We start from the raw sequence: 19,136 nt of genomic DNA on the forward strand, positions 1-19,136 counted from the left end.
ACGGAGATGAATATAAATTTAATTCCAGCCCATTTTGTTTTCTGCACCCATGTGTGTCACTTCACATGACAGTCTTATGTTTTTGGTCATCTTTTCCTTTTTCTCATTTTTTCTTTAAGAAACATGATTAAATAACTGATCAAGGGCTTTAAACTATTCTCCTGTCCTGAGTTTATTTTTCTTAATGTGATATATATTGCACATTTACCCAGTTTTAAAATAGCTTAAAACAGTTGCAAAATGTAATTTCTTTTGAGCTGTTAATTGTATACAATCAACTATCTTTACAGTGTTTCCTTAACTAAATACTCTGCAATATTTATTTTCAGTAGTTCTAATTATATGTGCTGCATAATGAAACAAATTAGAGCAAATTGTCCCATGAATCAGGATTATCAATACTGAGTATTGCTCCAGATGTTGGTGCAAGTTGAAATCTAAGCTCAATAGTTCCAATCTGGCAGTTAAGTGACATTTAATGAAAGTATTTTATTATATGAAATTACTAGTTCAATCAAGCCTCTAATAGGCTAAATTATATTTTTTTCATTTTGAGTGATTTACCAAATTTCTGTGTGCATCAAGGTCTGCTGAGATTTGTAGTCATCCTGCTATTTTTTCCCAAGATATTAGATGAGAATGATCCTGGGTAAATTTAGCCTATGCTGAATGAACGAAATGACTTCATGCATTCAACCATCATACTGTAGTAGCAGTTCTCAAATTACTTCTCTTAGCATCTTAAAACTTTGTATGGATTCTACTCTCACATCATTGAAAGGTGGTCAGTTTCACCACCATTTTTCCTGCACAGCAACTTAATTACTGTAATGTTCTATATGGAATTCTTTGGGGAGATGACTTTCATTTTTAATCTGAGAAATGGTTTTCAGTCATGGAGCCTCAGGGCATGAAACCTACAGAATTCAGTTTTATGTAAGATAACGCCTCCAGAATTTCAGAAATGTTATTGGTTCTTTCCTCCAGGAACCTTCTATTGCACCAAGTCTGGGTTAGGTGTCATGCCTGTGTGCTCCTGTCACGTCTTGGACTGGTCTCACTAAAGCATTTGCCACACAAGATTGCAATTATTGATTTGTCTCTGTCCTAGTCTGAAGTTATATGAGAAGCGGAACCATCTTTGTTTTATATTCTTAGTGCTCAGCACAGTGCCTGGGACTCCAAATTTATTTTAATATATTAATAAAGAATGGTTTATTTCATCTCTCTTCAATAAAGATAAACATTTACAGATTCAGGGGAATTCTTTTAACTTCTGATTTTCATGATTATTGTGATTCCTCCACAATATAGTCTTCGAAACATCCCTTTTTCCCACTATACTTCTCATTATTTTTCCTTCCAAATATGTAATTTACCAAATAAAATATTTCAAAGTAGACTTAACTATAGTCTCACAAAAGTTTTTGGGCAAGAATGTCTGAGACATGAGTCAGATTGTGGTTATAGAACAAGTAAGGGGGGACCCAAAGACCAGATGTCTGAGAAAAAAACATGTTCATGGAAACCCAATAAATATATGTTGGTTATTGTATTTGTGTCACATGATCATATCAACCCCCTACTTAAATATTTCATTGACTTCAATGTGAAGAACTTCAGAATTAATTGTACTAGGTTCTCCATTGGTCAATGTCATTTTACGCTTCTGGTCTCTGAATTTCTGTATCTTATGTGTTTTCATTTGGAATTATTCATGGATTACCCTGATTATGGTTTTTTATCAGTGGTTACTTCTCTTATGCATATTACCTGACTCCTTTACTAGATTATATGGTCCTTAAGGGAAAGTATATATCTCATTGTATCTTCAGAAATATGCACTATAAATGTTCACAATTGAGTAAATTTTGCATGGCATCCCGAGTTTCCAGCAATTCAAATGTAATAGCAAAATTCAGAAAGATTTACTCCTTTGTGTGGCCATCAGGATGATATAGTTAATATCTGCATATGGAACTTAATTTATCCAAATGGTTCTACCCAGAATTCTACTATCTGAGCCCTTGGATATGTAATTTTTTTGGGGGGGGGATATGTAATTTTTAACAGCATGTCCCATGCTTGCTTGGGTATGTCTTGCTCTGGGATTATTCAGCTATTCCAGGTATGCATGGTTCTCTACTCAACTGGTGGGGGTGGAGTATAGGAGAGGCAAGAAAGGATATTTTGGAAAGAATGCTAGACAGGCAGTTAGAAGACTCAGATTTAATTCCTAACCTTGTATAAACTGCTGTTTGTGGTGGCCTTTATGATGCCTCTTCATGCTCCCCTATAATCCTGCTTCTTACTTGTTGAGGAGAGGATATCTACTAAAAGCTGCTTCCATCAGTCACCCCTGTGATGACTGGGAAACACTTAATTGGTCCAGCATGTGAAGGTTTGGGAGGGGTGACTGATGCAGAAATAAATACAGTGGCTCTAAGATCATACATAAGTTACCCTATCTGTGCATCGATTTTGTAATCAGTAAATTTCTCTAATTTGGGTCAGATCATCTCCAGAGTCCTCCCCCAACCCCCGACCTTGCTCAGATTTCCTTGTTTCAAGATTCATAAGACATGAGAAAAGTGCTTAGAAGAAACGGACACCGTTTAAAGTTATAGGTTGCATTCTTTACTCTTCACTGTTGGGGAAGACATTTTCCTTTGTAAATTCCCCTGCGGTATTCCCCTGAGTTAAACCTCCACTCAGTCTGTGGGCTCCAGTGTCCATGAAAAATAAAGTGTTGTAAAGGTCATATTTCCCCCAATTGGGTCTGGTATCCTAGAGGTACCAGAAGATTAAGGTGCTACATGGATTATTGTATTAAGTAGCATTGAATCATTTGGTGAGAAGGTTTTCAAGCTTTTTGTATTCTTTGTGGATCAGTGAAAATGTTTCATCTTCATATTACTGTGACTTAAATAACTTGTTACTCTTCCTTTCTATCACAGGGAAATGAGACCAGAGACTCAGAGTCTAAATAAACACAATATCTAGAAGTTAGTAATGTTACCTTTATTTTTATTGTATTTATGTTCATTATTACCTTCTATTAGGAGCATCTAATCCTGATTTTTCTTTTATAGCAGTGATAAAATTTTCATTAAAAAATATGTTTGTATGTTATAAAAAGTGAGTCTGCTTTTTTTTAAGTTTTTATTTAAATTCTAATTTGTTAACATATAATGTAATAATTAGTTTCAGGAGTAGAAATTAGTGATTCATTACTTAACATATAACACACAGTGCTCAATAAGTGACTCTGTTTAAAGAAAGCTTACTACGCATGACTGGACAAAAAACTATGAACATAATTACATAAGGAGGTTCGGAAGAAATTGAGTACTTCAGTAAGGGTCCCAGAAGGAAACTGATAACTTGGCCAGTGGGTTTTGCTAAAGAGAGTTTGGTGAAGAGACAGTGTACAAGGTATGGAGGCGGTTAAGGAAACCAAACCAACAAGGGATGGGGAGCACCAATGGCTGGCAACAGTGAGAAGCTGTTAGCTCTCCTGATCTGAAGAGTCATGGGAAGTGATAGTACTGCGGGAGTGTGGGAGAAGCATATGAGCCGCTTAAGAGTGCCCACGTACAACACAGCCATTGCTCCCAACTGGAGACCCTAAAAAAGATGGGGTTGGAGGACATGTACCTGTCTTCTCTCTTCCTGCTCCCTGATCGTCTCATCTTGTAAGTGCCTCCCATTGATTGAACCCGCCCAGGAATAAGAGAATAAAGCAGCCCCAGTGATGGGGTCCACAGAATTCTGCCTCATGGGGCACAAAGTACAAAGTAGGACATAGAGGGAAGAGAGTCAATTGAGGCCATCAGGAAGGGGCAAGCCGAGAATAACTAGCTCATAGAAAGTATCAGGGTTTTCTGCCAGAGCTAATCCTTATGCCAGTTATGCCAGTCTGCTACCTGCATAGCTTTAGTTCAATACTCATATATATGTGGGCATACTTTTCAAAGTACTTAACAACTGGTACAACTTGGGCTCTGACCGATCAGAGCAGATGCCATAAACCTCTTGCTGAATAGACGTAAACCCCTAGTCTCTGGATTAGGGGAGATAGGAGGGGGCACACTAGACAGGGGCTGGGGCAGGGAGGGTTGGGCTGAGGGGCACTTGGTTCAGGGTTCACAGCATTTGAAAATATTAAAAGGCTGTACAGCCTACTTGTCTATGCAGGCTGAGAACCATCCCTCTTTGCGTCTGAGAAGTGAGAGCAGAACTCTTCCACTGATCTTGTAAGATAATTGGTTGATGTGTCCATGTTCTTCTATGTGACCTGTAAAAAGGAGCACAGATTAAAAGTCTTATCTTACTCCTGAGTCTTTGTACCTTTCTTATGGCACTTGGACCTTGTCTTGCACTCTCATTATTTGTGAACTTACTCTCTTAAATGGGTTTTATGCTCCTTCCAAAAAAGTATTGTATTTTTCCATATATATCCTGCTATATCTACTACAGTTCCTTAAACATGGTAAATGCTCAGTATCTATTATTTTATGGAAATAATTCCCTTGCTATTCATTGTAGTCATCCTGAAAAGAAGAGAGAACTCAACTTTCAAAGATCCTTCAATTCCAAACATGGGTTTGGCAGTGTGGGGGTATCTTTTTTATTCTTTGTCACCCACCAGAGCCAATGATCCTGTGCTATGGAAATGGTGACAACAGAGTTGTCACTGGGTTTCTGCATTCTCTCTACCTTTATTCCACTTTTTAAAAATGATTCATTTTGTGAAGCTATATATGGAAATGAAATACAAAATTTATGGAGTTTGACGTTCAAAACTCAACATCACATTAATGTCTTTGCAATAAGAATCGCTTCCTGAAAATTTTGTTATTTCTGTGTTACTTGTAAAGATGTTAAGAATTCAATGTATTTTTTGTTATAATCATATAAAAACTTAAGTACTATTATAGATTTGGACAACTATGTGGAAAATACTTTAGAGAAAGCCTAGATGGGCAAGCAATTTAATTTAAAATTTTTAGCATTATTAGATTCAACATTTAATTGCCATGTTTTTGGTATCCATTTTGTAACGAATTTGGTATGACATCGCATTTTCTTGTTATTCGGTTTTCTGATCTCTATTACCATTTATAGTAGGTATATTTTGCAATATTTTTGTGTGTACCATGTTACCATGGATTACTTTCCTATAAAGGAGTTGCTTTATTACTTAAAGTGAAGGTTCTTATAAATTAGACCTCTTGATATGCACTTGCCTTGTTAACATATGCTCTTTGCCATAACTATACTCTCGCTCAAAAAATATAACATTTTTTTTTCTTATGTGGAAATGAAAACATGAAACTGTGTGAACTCCCTTCACTTCTCAAGTATAGCTTTATAGTTTCTTGCATTGTGAAGACTTGAGTCACTGGCTCATCTCATATGCTAATTATTTATGGCCTTTTTATACCCATTTAAAAAATAGGTTTTAGCAAGCTAAAAGCTGGGGGCGGGGAGGGGGGGATGGAATCTTCAAAATAATCTAAATTCGGCCCCAAACCTAAATATGTCTTACCCTAAGCCAGTTAATTGCTTTGTTTTTGTTTTGCTGCGCCTTGCCTTTATAAAAATTATTATTTGGAAATACAAGAGTTAAGGTTTTTCATATTAAAAGTGGTAATTACACACTGCTTTTTAAATTTTATTCTTATATAAAATATTAATAACACTGAATTTTTTACAGAAATGTTTTTGTTTATAGCAGTTAACTTTATGTATTCATGTATTGATGACTAATGCTGATTTTCTTTACTATAAATCCACAGTAGATATCAAAATGATTAATCATGGTCATTTTCTCTGCATAATGACAAATATATGTAACCAACATATGCTTAGACATACTCTAAGGACATCCCTTTACCGGATCTGAATGTCAAATAGAGAGCTTTAACTATTTCCCCTTTTCTCTCTGTGTTGGTGTTTTCAGGTGATGATGAAGGAGTCCAGGAGACAGCAGAATCAGATGGGGACACACAGTCAGAAAAGCCAGGCCAGCCTGGAGTTGAGACAGATGATTGGGATGGACCAGGTAGGACAGAAAATTTAAAATTCAACCGGTTGTTGCTACTATCAGGAATTCACTTTTTCCTCTTAAATTTTAATTAGGTTGTAAAACTGTTACAATCTCAGCTCATGTATGTATGTATGTATATACATGTATACGTATATATAATAAATATATATATACGTATATATATATATATATTTGTGTGTGTGAATGGAGGTTACATGGGAGTTTAAGTAAACATTATTTAAAGAAGATTTTTATCTTTCTGTTAAATGAACTAGAAAAAGCAGTGTTTCTTCTGCTTAAAATCTCCATTTTTTTCTCACTCCACAGTCACATAAAAATTACTTCATTCTACTTGCCTTTTTGGGTTTCTTTTGAACAAAAATCTTGATGCTATATCTACATTCAATTTGGGAATAATTTTAACACATTTAAACAAGTAACAGTAATACTATAAAGAAATATTTTTAATTTAGTCATATTGTAAATTGTAGATTAAATCTCAATATATATTTAGAAGTTTAGAAAATATCAACGGATACTCCTATTTGATTCAAGGTTTTGGCAACATTTTCATCTTTATGAATGAAAATTTAATTTGATTTTAAAAATCCTGATATTTAATCATGTCAAGAAAAAAAAATGATGAAAATACTCCTAAACACCAACATAATTTTATGTAAATATATACAGTTCATAAGAACTCACTAAAAAAAAACTCTTTATATTTGGTGCCAAGTAATTTACAATTGATGGTATATTCATAAATGGAGACTATTATGTCATAGGACTTAAAGATATAAGCGAGGTTTTGAAATAGTTTTAGCCATAATTTCTAAAGCAGTAACATTTTTCATTAAGAAAGATCCCTATATTTCAATCACATTTTCACCCTTGCATGACTTTGCAAATTGCTCTCTGCTGTGCGTGAAGAAGAGAAGGACTCCAGTGGTAATTTTCTGAAACCAGCAGCTGGAAAATATAATGCAAACAAAAATGAAGATGCAGTATAGCTGATTATTATGATGTCATTTCTAATGTTATTCATGATACACACAAATGTTTGTATTCTGTATACATACAACATAATGGTTATACAAGATTTTGGATCAAAATGTGTTATATTTAAAGTGCCATTATACCACTTTTTAAGGGTTTGGAAGAAGTTGTAGACTGCTGGCATTTTCCCCTTATAGCATAATGTTTCTGTCTTCTCGGTAGAGGAAAGAATTCCTTGGATTAAAATTTAAAAAATCTTTGAAAAATTTCATTTTTTTTTTCTTGAGGATTACATTTAATTTCAAAAGGATAGATGAAGTTTGTATTGTGCTGTTTTTTATTCATGGAATTAGGCATATGTGTGCTGCTTAGAGTTTTTACACTTAAAATTAATTAGATTTAATGGCCTTTTGGATATGCCTACTTACAGAGTGTACATTCTGGCTGCTCTTTCGATGGTGGAAACTTGGAGGGGGCAGATTTTCTTCTTTCTGATGGTCTGGGGCCCACTGTATTCCCTGTGGCTTGGGAGTATGTAAGCACATTCACGCAGTGGTAAATTATTAAACACATGGGCATACCCACTGCCGCCTTTTTCGGGAAGCTTTTCCGGAAGTAAACTTGTCTTATTAACTTAGAGACAGAGAGAGAGGAGCAAGGTAAAGAATGATGTGTCATCCAGGATGAGCTGTTTCACTGTTGAGTTAAATTTCTTTTATGTATCTGATTTAATGAAATTATTATTTAGTTGTTGTAGTGAACATGTTTATGCTCTTTTCTTTGGCACACTTGAATATGTAAAAACTTTAGGGGCGCCTGGGTGGCTCAGTTGGTTGAGCATCCAACTTCAGCTCAGGTCATGATCTCACGGTTTGTGAATTCAAGCCCTGCTTTGGGCTGTGTGCTGACAACTCAGAGCCTGGAGCCTGCTTCTGATTCTTTGTCTTCCTCTCTCTCTGCCCCTCAGCCGCTTGTGCTGTGTTGTTCTCTGTCTCTTTCAAAAATAAATAAACGTTAAAAAAATAAAAAAAAAAACTTTAAAGGAAAAAGGTATGTATCTAAGCAGATGTACCTATAAGAAAGTTCTTTTGTTTGTTTGTTGCAAAATTGATAACAGATTTTTCCCTTCAGGTATTTTACCAAAAAAGAGGGGGTTAATTATTTTGAAACCCCTAAATTAATGAAGTTGATTCATAACAAAAGGATATCTGTTGGATATGCATTTTAAGGTAGAAACTTCATTACTTTTCTTTCAATCAGGACAAAGTATAGGGGATGTTTTCGCACTTTCGCTATCGTATAATAGCGATTATATCAATATTTCACCCCGATTTTTATTATTTGCAAAACGGTGTTGGTACTTTCCAAGTGTATAAAGGGGAGAAAATCGTCCAAGTTTTAGTGATGGTTTCCAAACAGTTAGAAATTGCGTTCTGTATTCTAAGGTTCAAATTCTGGATTTGCCACTTATTTGCTGGGTAATTTTTGTCAAGTTGCTTGCTTTCTCTGTTCCTGTATTGCCATTTGTAAAATGTAGAAAATGACATTCACACTTCATAGGGATTCTGTGAGAATTAGGTCCTACACATAAAATATTACTGATCATTATAAAGGCTTTTGAGTTGTCGAGTCTTGAAGCAGAACCATTTAAAATTCTCAGCATTTTTTTTAAAGCCCGGTAATATATCTGATACAACTTTAAAAATACTAAGCATCTAGTTTTGAATTTAACTGCAAATAATTGGTCAAGACGTGATGACCAATGAATTGGTCATGAGCCAGGTGCGATTTTAAGGTCTCCTAATTTTAAAATCCTCCCACCCAGTCCTCGACATCAACCTAAGATAGACAGCTTTCTCTAAATAAAAATAGAGCAGAATCAAAAGACAAGGAAAATGATCTAAAGAATGAGAGGCATAGAGCTGACATCATTTAAGATGGATCAGGATTTATATATATATTTTTTAAAGAGTTTGATTGAAGTCCACTCCACAACCTTTCCCGATGGCTCACTTCAGTAATGTATCAACTCTTCTGAAGTGTTCTATTTTTATCATATGCAAATCCCCCAGTGCCAATTTTTTGTTCCCTTACTTGTTATTCAACTAAAAGGTACATTTAGTAATTGCTCACACCTTTGTTAACTCTTACGATTAGGAACCTACATAGTCTTTAGAAAAATTATCTTACATTTGTAAACATTTCTGTGGTGAAATTTTTTAATGTTTAAATATTTGTGACTCTTAAATATTCTTCACATTTTTATGAATCTTTCTCTGTTGGAAGGGAGAGCTAGACCCACACTAAGCTAATACGGTTCAGGCCAATGTAAACGTCATTACCTCATTATTTCCATATCTCAAGGAACTGTTTTTAAGTTTTACTTTTCTTTCTTGCTCTTAAAAAAAAGTTACCCTGATACTACCTTGCTGAGAACCTAATTGATATGATACTTGGTATCTACTGTCTCCTCATCTGCATTTGCCTGTACTTCATATATCATTTCTCTCTCCTTTCTAAATAAATACTCTTCTTCCTGTCATCACCCTTGTAAGTACTTCAGTTTACCAATAGTCTTATACATTTAATTATTCAATAAATAATTATTATGCACTCATAATCATGAAAGGTGTAGGGAGAAGTCCAAAGGTATAGTATGATGCCATCCATATTTCTTTTGGATGCCATTTCTCTTCTTTAATCTTTTAAAATTATTTGTGCGTTGTGTTTAGGTGACTGATGCAACTAATATTTAAGCATGTGAACCTAGAAAGTAGAGAATGGTTTCAACTACGGAAGAAACTGAACAAATTCTAGAGTCAGATCTGTGTTTGAGTTCACATGCTGACACTTAACAGTCTTGTGACCTTAGGCATATGAAATAGCCCAGGCCTTGGTTTGCTTACCTTTAAAGTGGGAATAATAATAGCTACCTTGAAACATTGTTATGTGGATGAAATTTGAAAGAAATGATGTGTAGAAAGTGTCCAGCGGACAGCTTAGGAGAGGGTGGGATTTGCGTGATGTTAATGGTCTTCTCTTACCGTAGAACCTCTCACACCAACCAACAGTTAGAATATGGAGCTTATTTTGAAATAGGATTTACATCTCTGGCTCTCTCTTATTTTAAGAAATCTTTAGAACCACAATCTATGGCCAAAGTCTTGGGTTCTGACTTCTGTATTTAGATTCAGAAGGAGACTCAGGGGAGAAAATTCAGATAAATCACTATAAATTCATCATCTACCTCTATGAAATGAGCACCTGAAAAGTCACATCTTCTATCAACTCTAAGAATACCAGTTCTCTAGTTTACATAGTTAAAAACATGGTTACCTCTTTTGCACTTGGGAATAGTGAATAATCTGATTTCTCTGGTTTAATATTGAATGTATCTAAGTCCTACCTTTAGGCTTACAACTACCATAATTGAAATTTCCAGGAGCTTTAGTAAATGAACATATCACACTATTCAAATTGTGCAAATAATGTATCTCAAGAAATATGTATCAATAAAAGTATACACAGATACAATTTTGATCAAGCAGTCCCTTAGATTCTTTGACACACCCTTGTCAAGAAAAACATGCGCTTTTATTTTCGTATTTACATGTTAAGTGCTTGAGATGTTTCAGTAAAAATAAAGTACAGGGGCGCCTGGGTGGCTTAGTTGGTTGAGCATTTGGCTTTGGCTCAGGTCATTATCTCATGGTTTGTGGGTTCAAGTCAGGCTCTGTGCTAACATCTCAGAGTCTGCAGCCTGCTTCGGATTCTGTGTCTCCCTCTCTCTGTACCCCTCCCCTGCTTGTGCTCTGTCTCTTTGCCTCTCAAAAATACATAAATGTTACAAAAACTTTTTAAAAATAAAGTAGAAAATCACGCCTTGTATTGAAGATTTGATGAATTACTAGAATAAAATTTGGAATTTTTTTTTGTATTATATATTACAGAACAGTACAACTTGCTCCTAGATTGTTAAATAGAAATCTGAGTTTCCATAGAAGGAAACTTATTTTGGGGGTAGTATAATGAGTGGGGAAGAAATAAAAATATTTCTTCCATTTATATCTTGGCCCTGCCACTCATGAATTTTGTGACTTTGAGTAAGTTAATAACTCAAGGCCTCAGTTTCTTTGTTTATAAAATGGGGCTCATAATAATCACTACCTCATTAATGAAATTTTCTGTGTCAAACACGGAGCTCGAGGCTTCATAGTGCTCAATAAATAGGTCTAATATTACTTTTCATATAATTTCGGCAATTGTGCCATAGTAGCCATTACAATGCCTTACAGACGATGTGCCTTCATTTAACATCTGCATGGTGAATTCACTCTGCAAAATCATTTTGCTATGTGAAAGTCATCATCAGATTATATTAACTATGTTCTATTTAACTGGGCTGAAAATGTGATGGAGTTAAGGAAATTTTAATGCAAGTATGTTTTGAAGAGTAAATGTCTAGCATAAAATCAGATTGTGTACTTGTTGCATCTGTGCATCAAATCTGTACGCCGAATTGATCACCAAATCTGTAAATAAGTTGCCTCATCCAATTGCTGTTCAGCATGTAGATGATGGGGTTAGTTCTGCTTTGTGCCTTGAACCCAGAAGATGGGAGTGTTTTGCATAAAGTGGAATGGTAGCTGGAAGACCTCTGGGAGATAGAAGCACACACTAATGATACAGGGTTTTTGGTTTTTTTTTTTTTCCCCTTTCTCTTTACTAGTCCAAAGAAGGGCTTGGAGATTACAGTTCTGATTTCGTTTCCTTTTTGATTGGGAAAATGTGGTAGATATAAGATCTGGGAAATGCCATTTGAAGTAAATTAACAGAAACCTATGAAACATAGTTAACCATAGATATAGTCTGACAGTAAGAAGAATATTGTGAGAAGCGGAGGAAATCGTAGAATGACTGTGTATTACGCTGACAGTGAATTGGTATTATCTCTGCTATCAGATAATGCAGTTATCATTAATTTTCACATTTGCATTTCAATCTTTGGAAGGAAATGACTCTTGCCGGATGAAGATAAGAGCTCTGTACCACTATAATGAACCATCATTTTATCCCAATGCTTTGTGTCCGTATGAAAATGAGGCAGGGAGGGGTGTGTGTGTGTGTGTGTGTGTGTGTGTGTGTGCGCGCGCGTGCGTGCGCGCGTGCGCGTAAGCATGCGCGGGCATGTGGGGAGGAGAGTCAGAAGCACAGTATAACAAAGTGTCAAAAATTGCTACAGACTTTTGAGCCCCTTATGAAACAAGAGGGGGTCAAAATAAATCTTCTGTAATGTGGTTAAGTGGATATCGGATTAAAAGATGAAAGCTTTACTCTTTGCAGAACAGAATGCCACATAAACTCAGTAAAAAAGTTCCTTTTATCTTATTTCTTTACTCCGGTTTTCACTCTCATGTAGAATTAGGGCACACATAAACCCAACCAAAAAAAAAAAGTAGGTTGGAGGCAAAGTACTTATGATTATTGTTTGGAAAGATATATCTTTGAGTTATAACATACTGCATAAAATATATCCTTAATCCAGTGGCCTTCAATCCAGTGGTTTTACATCCTCACTCTATGGAAACAAACTACAAATTGTAGATGAAGCATTTGAATGTTGTTGACTTTACTAGAACACCAGTCAGTGAGCCCTGTACAAATCAAAGGTCTAGGCCCTACATCAAAAGTTTTATTATTAAACATGCTTTTGTATATTTTTAGTTTAAACATAAAGCTTGTATTGCTGCTTCACAGTTTGCCTACTTTGATTAGCTACTCCCCCCTCAGTTGTGTTCATAACAGGACTTTTATTATTATGCTCTTTCCTGCTGAGACGTAATTCAGCTTAGAATTCTCTTCCACAAAGCACTCCAGGCAGATACTGCCAGCCAGTGGGAATTGACATATAAGAGAACCCTTTGCTATCCCTTTTATAACCACTTTCATTAAAACATATGCATTAAATATTTGGGGACAAGGATTTTTGGTATTGGTTCTTTCTCTTGACTCAGCATTTTGCTCGGAAAAAAATACCTAAAAACATTGGCTCTCATATCCGGAGAATTGAAAGAAAGAAAAACTAAACCTTACAGTTATTTGGTGTTATTTTGTCTGAGTCAGAAAAGGACTTAATTGGGCTCAGAAGAATAAGTAAAGACCAGCACAGGGATGTGCATTAGAGGTAGTTGGAAAATGAGAGCAAGTGTATACAGACACATATACTTGCTACAAATGGGCCACAAATTTAGAACTAGATTACTGGAAGACTAATTACAAGGATAATATTGATTGATGACACAAGATGAAATAAGTTGGTTAGTTGGGCAAAAGTTTATTTATTCAACTGTATATTGAGTGTCAAATACATGCAATGCTCTTTGCTAGACTCTGGGACATGTGTCAGTACATAAGTAGGGTGGTCTCTACCTCAGAGAATTTTTATTTTTTTAAACAATTATTTTTAATGCTTATTTATTTTGGAAAGAGAGAGAGAGAGAGAGAGAGCACCAGAGTGTGAGCAGGGGAGGGTCTGAGAGAGGGAGACAGAATCTGAAGCAGGCTTCAGGCTCTGAGCTGTCAGCACAGAGCCTGACGTGGGGCTCCACCGCACAAGATCATGACCTGAGCCGAAGTCTGATGCTTAACCGACTGAGCCACCAAGGCACCCTCTACTTCAGAGACTCTGTGCTCTCCCAGAAACTGCAAGTTGTAATAATAATGATTTTTTGAGTGCTTACTGCATATGTGGTGGCTGTTATACAGAAGAAATATAAATGATACCATAAACCATATTGTGAGACGTGGAAATCAGTAATGACTTATCTGAGGAACAAATATTTTAACTTAATTTGTTTGTATTTGTAATTTTTATATTTTAATATGCAAAGTTTCAAATATACATAAAATAAGAGGGAAGTATATATGATAGATCCCCATGTACTATTACCCAGCTTCAATTATTATCAAATTTTACCAATCTGGTTCCATCAGTTTTCTTTCTTTCTTTCTTTCTTTCTTTTTTCTTTCTTTCTTTCTTTCTTTCAAAAAATCACAGAAGTCATGATGTTTTACCCATATGTGCTTTGGTATGCCTCTGTAATAAATAAGGACTTTTATTTAAAACATAACCACAAATAATAGCATTATCATGCACAAAAGTAAATCTTAATATTATATAAAACTCAAATTCATCTTCAAATTTTCTCATTTATCTCAAGAAATGTCTTTATGTTTGTTTTTTTCAAACCAGGATTTGAAGAAGGTCCACATACTAGTTGATACAATTCTCACGTCTTTAGAATTGATAGTAGTCTTTCTTTCCTCAACTCCTCCCTCCCATTTAGTTGCTAGAGAAACCAGTGTGTTTATCCTGGAATATTGTTCACATTCTAAATTAGGTAGATTACATGCTAGCAGTGTTGTGTAACATGCTCCTCTATCCCCTCATTTGTTATAAATTGGTAGTTAAATCTAGATCCTTGAATATATTCAGATTCAATACTATAGGCAATAAGACTACATATACATCGCTGGGTACTTTCTATTGCTTCGTGTCAGTGTATATTACATAAAGAGGAGATGTCCCACCTGTAGTTATATTACAGTGTATCAGAGGGTTCACCTGTTTTCAGCTTGATCCATCCATTATGAAATTTCCCATTCAACTTTTCACCTGATGATTATTATGAGGTTCCATTATATCATTAGGGCTTGCACAATTGTGATTTTTACATTTTATCCTCCCTTCTGCATTATTAGCTGATATTATTATCTTCTGGAGGTTTTTCCAACATCCACTGTTTGCCCCTAAATTCTGTTCTTAAAGGGAAGGGAGGATATGTGCTTAATTCTTTCTCATTCTTTACCAATTTCAGAATAAAGAATAGAGAGAGTGTTATAAGATGAGGCTCTTAAAGGAAGAGCTCAGTGATTCAGGGCCTTGTAGTCCACAATACCGTTATTGAATTTAACTTCAAGATCACTCTGAAGACATGTTCTACATATAAGCCACATGCTCATATTTGCATTAAATATAAACTGCTCTGTGGAGAATGGATAGAAGAAAGTCAATAAAAATGCAAGAGTGTTATCAAGAGATGAAAGTGTTTATAGAGAGTGCTGGATATATGTGAGGGTGTGATTGAAAGTGGCTTGCTCAACTTCAAATATTTCATTCCCATTCACTGAGGTAAGGAAAACCGAAGGACAAGCATGTTTAGGGGGAAAGATAAGTTGGATTTTTTTTTAATGTTTCTTTATTTTTGAAAGAGAGAGTGAGACAGAGAGGGAGCGGGGGAGGGCCAGAGAGAGGGAGACACAGAATCTGAAGCAAGCTCCAGGCTCTGAGCTGTCAGCACGGAGCCCGATACGGGGCTCGAACCACGAACCGTGAAAACATGACCTGAGCCGAAGTCGGATGCCTAACTGACTGAGCCACCCAGGTGCCCCAAGCTGGATTTTTAATATGTCATTTGCAGGTTTCGCGAGACATCCAAGGGGAGCTGTTGAGTAGAACGTTGGTCATATAGGCCAGGAGCTTGGTGAGAGGTCTGGTCTAGAGATAGAAATTGGAAAGTCAGCAACGTATGCATGCTGGTGGAATTCATGGGAGTAGATGAAATTGCCTGGGGTGGGAATAAATATAAGAAGGCTTGGACATGAATCTTGAAAAACTCCTATGTCTCACTGGAGGATAGGGTAAGAAGTGTCATCAAAGGAGACTGATAAGGAGTAGCCAGACAAGATGGAGAAAACCAGGAGAATGTAATCGTTTTTAAGGAGGACGGAGTCACGCCTGGGTTAACTGCTGTGGAGAGGTCAAGACGGAGATTTAAAGACTCTCCTTGAGTTTAGCGCCATGCAGATATTAGTGATTTTAACTAGAATTATTTCAGTAGAGCTCCGGTAGCAGAAACCAGACTGTGGTAAGTTGTAGTGGGAGGGAAGGGTGAACAAATGGACTCAGCTATTGCAAACAACTATTCTTGAGTGTTCTTAGTAAATAAAGATATATTTGGGTTTCTGTGAAACTGTTTATTGAAAAATTATTACTGTTTAGCTCTTATTTTTACCTAAGAATCTTTCAAGCTCCGAATTTAAGAATATGCGTTCGGAGAAATTTATGTTCCCACATTAACCTATTCTGAATCCACTGTCCGTTAACTTATAGATTGTTTTAGTGTTTTATTTTTTTGCGTGACCCTACCATATCTTCAGACTTTACAGTATACATTTTTGTCATTTCTTTTAAATTTTGCGGTTTCAACTTTTATCCCCTAGTAACCAGTTTACCAAGTAGCTTATGTGGTTTTTTTTGAGGTTCATCACTTTTAATGTAATTGATACGTTAAATTTAATAATATATAGTAATGTATTCTAAATTTGATATGGGTTAGAAACATGCTTTCCATTCTTTCCAGTATACACACTAGTAACAGCCAATATTCTGTTGTTTTAGTCAGGAGCACGTTTGGACCCCGGGAATTATTCTGTCTTCATAATAAACTCCTACACTTGCTTGTGAGATTGATACTGGGAGCTTGCAACTTATTCACTCATGAATATAACTTGCATAAGCTTGCCTGATCTTGTTCTTCTTCCCTTGCACCTTTGTAGACCCAGGCCCACATTGAATTAATTTAATTAGTTCAAACATTTATTGAAAGAATAGCTGTGCCAGACTCTAAAGATAAAAGGATCACTTGGACTCAGACTGCCTTCCAAAAGCTCATAGTACATAGCAGCAGACAGATAAATGATGAGATAATTAAAATACATTGCTGTTGATTCCACTGTAGAGCCATGAACAGTGTGCAGTGGTAGCAAAGGGAGAGGAAGGTCATCTATTGGAAAGCGGTGGTGAGATGATGGCCAAGGGATCAGTTTTCACAGAAGGAGAAGGGAAGCAGGTGCTGGTGGTGAGGCTTAGTGCTGATGAGTAACACACATAATAATGATCCCTTCAAGTGTTCCCAAGGGCAGAGTGATAAATTCACATTGGAGACGCTCTGAGTTTTTATTCATACATAGAAAGTGTTTGGTTTTGCATGTGTGGTGAACTTGCTGCCATTTTGCCTGTCTAGAAGCTTCCTCTTTCCAGTTAGACCTGCCCATCCTGCCATTGTTACCTTAGACGCCATGATCTTTCTTGTCACTCTGAGGGATGGAGGGGCTCTCTGAAACACAACAGAAGCTATAATATCTTCACCTGACAGATGGGAATCCAGACTTAGACAAGAGGCTGTCTTTTGAAGATCTGTTACCTCTATGAACTTTTAAAACAACAATGAAAGAGTTTGGTAAAAATTCAGCAATGTGGAGCGCCTGGGTGGCTCAGTTGGTGAAGCATCCAACTCTTGGTTTCAGCTCAGATCACGATCTCACGGTTTGTGGGTTCCAGTCCTGCATTGGCTCTGCGCTGAGAGTGTGGAGCCCGCTTGGGATTCTCTCTCACCCTCTCTTTCTCTCTGCCCCTCCCCTGCTCATTCTCTCTCTCTCTCTCTCTCTCTCTCTCTCTGTCAAAATAAATAAATAAACCTAAAAAAAAAAATCAGCAATGAAATCCATAAAGAAACCTAACTGTAATTTAGGTGGTTGCCTGGAAATCAAAGCAAAGCAGAGTCTGTAGTGGTCTAACTGGCCTTGCCTTCTATTTGGAAATGGGGTTAGCTCTTGGAAGTTCTTAGAGAGTTTGGGGGGAAGAAGAAAGGAAGGCTCAGGAGGGAGAACCTGAGCTTCTTGCAAATAGTGGAGTCCTTCTTGGCAGCTTTCCTGTGGCCCTTAGTTTAGGGTAACATAAAAGAAAATCTCAAAGTGCTGCATGTTTTAAAAAAAAGCTTTCTTATTCAATACGTTGTCACATAGAGGAAAGTAATGAAAATAACATGTTGGGTGTTAAACCTAAGTTTACATTTGGGTAAATATACAGAGAATCAAAGACTGTTGGTTGTTTTTTTTTTTTTTTTCTTCGAGTTTTCAGGGCAGAAACTCTTGAGGGAACAAGAAGCATCACATTCATTTCACCCGACACCTTGTGTAAAATCAATCACGGGCCTTCCTGATTGAATGGAATTTTGACAGGTTCTTTGGATTTTCCCTCCTGTTAACCTTTTTCATGTTAATTAATTAATTAATTAATTCAAGATAATTAAATATAATAAAAAGGAAGGTAGGGATTTTATTATTTATTACGTACATATTGTTTATAGGAATACAAATAATTAATATGAAAGTCAAGACTGATACATTTTTGAACACTGTGTTAATAATGTATGGGGCGTCCAGGGTGGCTCAGTCCATTCAGCATCCATCTTTGGCTCAGGTCATGATCTCGCCGTTCATGAGTTCCAGTCCCACATCGGGCTCTGTGCTGACGGCTCGGAGCCTGGAGCCTGCTTCAGATTCTGTGTCTTCCTCTCTCTCTCTGCTTCTCCCTTCCTCATACTCTGTCTGTCTCTGTCTCTCATAAATAAATAAATGTTAAAAAAACTTAAATAATGTAAAATAAAACAAAAAGAACAAATGCATGAGCGTATTCTAATAGGGATGGAAACATGGTATGTCTTACAGAACCAAATAGAATGTAAGCCAGACAGAGAATATCAAGGTGACTGTGTATCTGAGATTGACAGCACTTATTTTCAGTGTTTTTAATAAGCCGTGCATTATTTAACTTTATGGTATCTCAATATGTTTTCTATAAAAAGGCAAATACAAGCAACCTTAAAGAAAAGAGGAAAGAAGAAAACATTTTCTGTCATCACAGTATTTGCTCTCTGTTTCCTCTACCCATTTTTTCTTTTAAATTAGATGTTTCCCAAGATTACCGTCTTCTTCAGTCAACTGAAAAAAAATTTTTTAATGTTTATTTATTTTCGAGAGAGAGAGCGCGTGAGCAAGGGAGGGACAAAGAGAGGGGGAGACAGAAGATCCAAAGGAGGCTCTGCACTGACAGCACAGAGCCCGACATGGGGCTCAAACTCAAAAACAATGAGATCATGACCTGAGCCAAAGTTGGATGCTTAAGTAACTGAGCCACCCAGGAGCCCCACCCTGAAAATTGAATAAAAGGAAGACATTCGGTATA

The 19,136-nt window shown here is 36.3% G+C and overlaps 1 protein-coding gene across 2 annotated transcripts in view; it reads left to right on the plus strand.

The window, feature by feature from the left end:
* ZFPM2 (zinc finger protein, FOG family member 2) overlaps positions 1 to 19,136 on the plus strand; it is a 468,988-nt gene that overhangs the window by 113,883 nt on the left and 335,969 nt on the right. For both annotated transcript variants that reach the window (XM_042923254.1, XM_042923256.1), the window contains one exon: positions 5,966 to 6,067. In XM_042923254.1, coding sequence (XP_042779188.1) covers positions 5,966 to 6,067 — 102 coding nt within the window. The remainder of the gene's footprint in view (positions 1 to 5,965; positions 6,068 to 19,136) is intronic.

Source organism: Panthera leo, chromosome F2, assembly GCF_018350215.1.
Source record: "Panthera leo isolate Ple1 chromosome F2, P.leo_Ple1_pat1.1, whole genome shotgun sequence".
NCBI lineage: Eukaryota > Metazoa > Chordata > Mammalia > Carnivora > Felidae > Panthera > Panthera leo.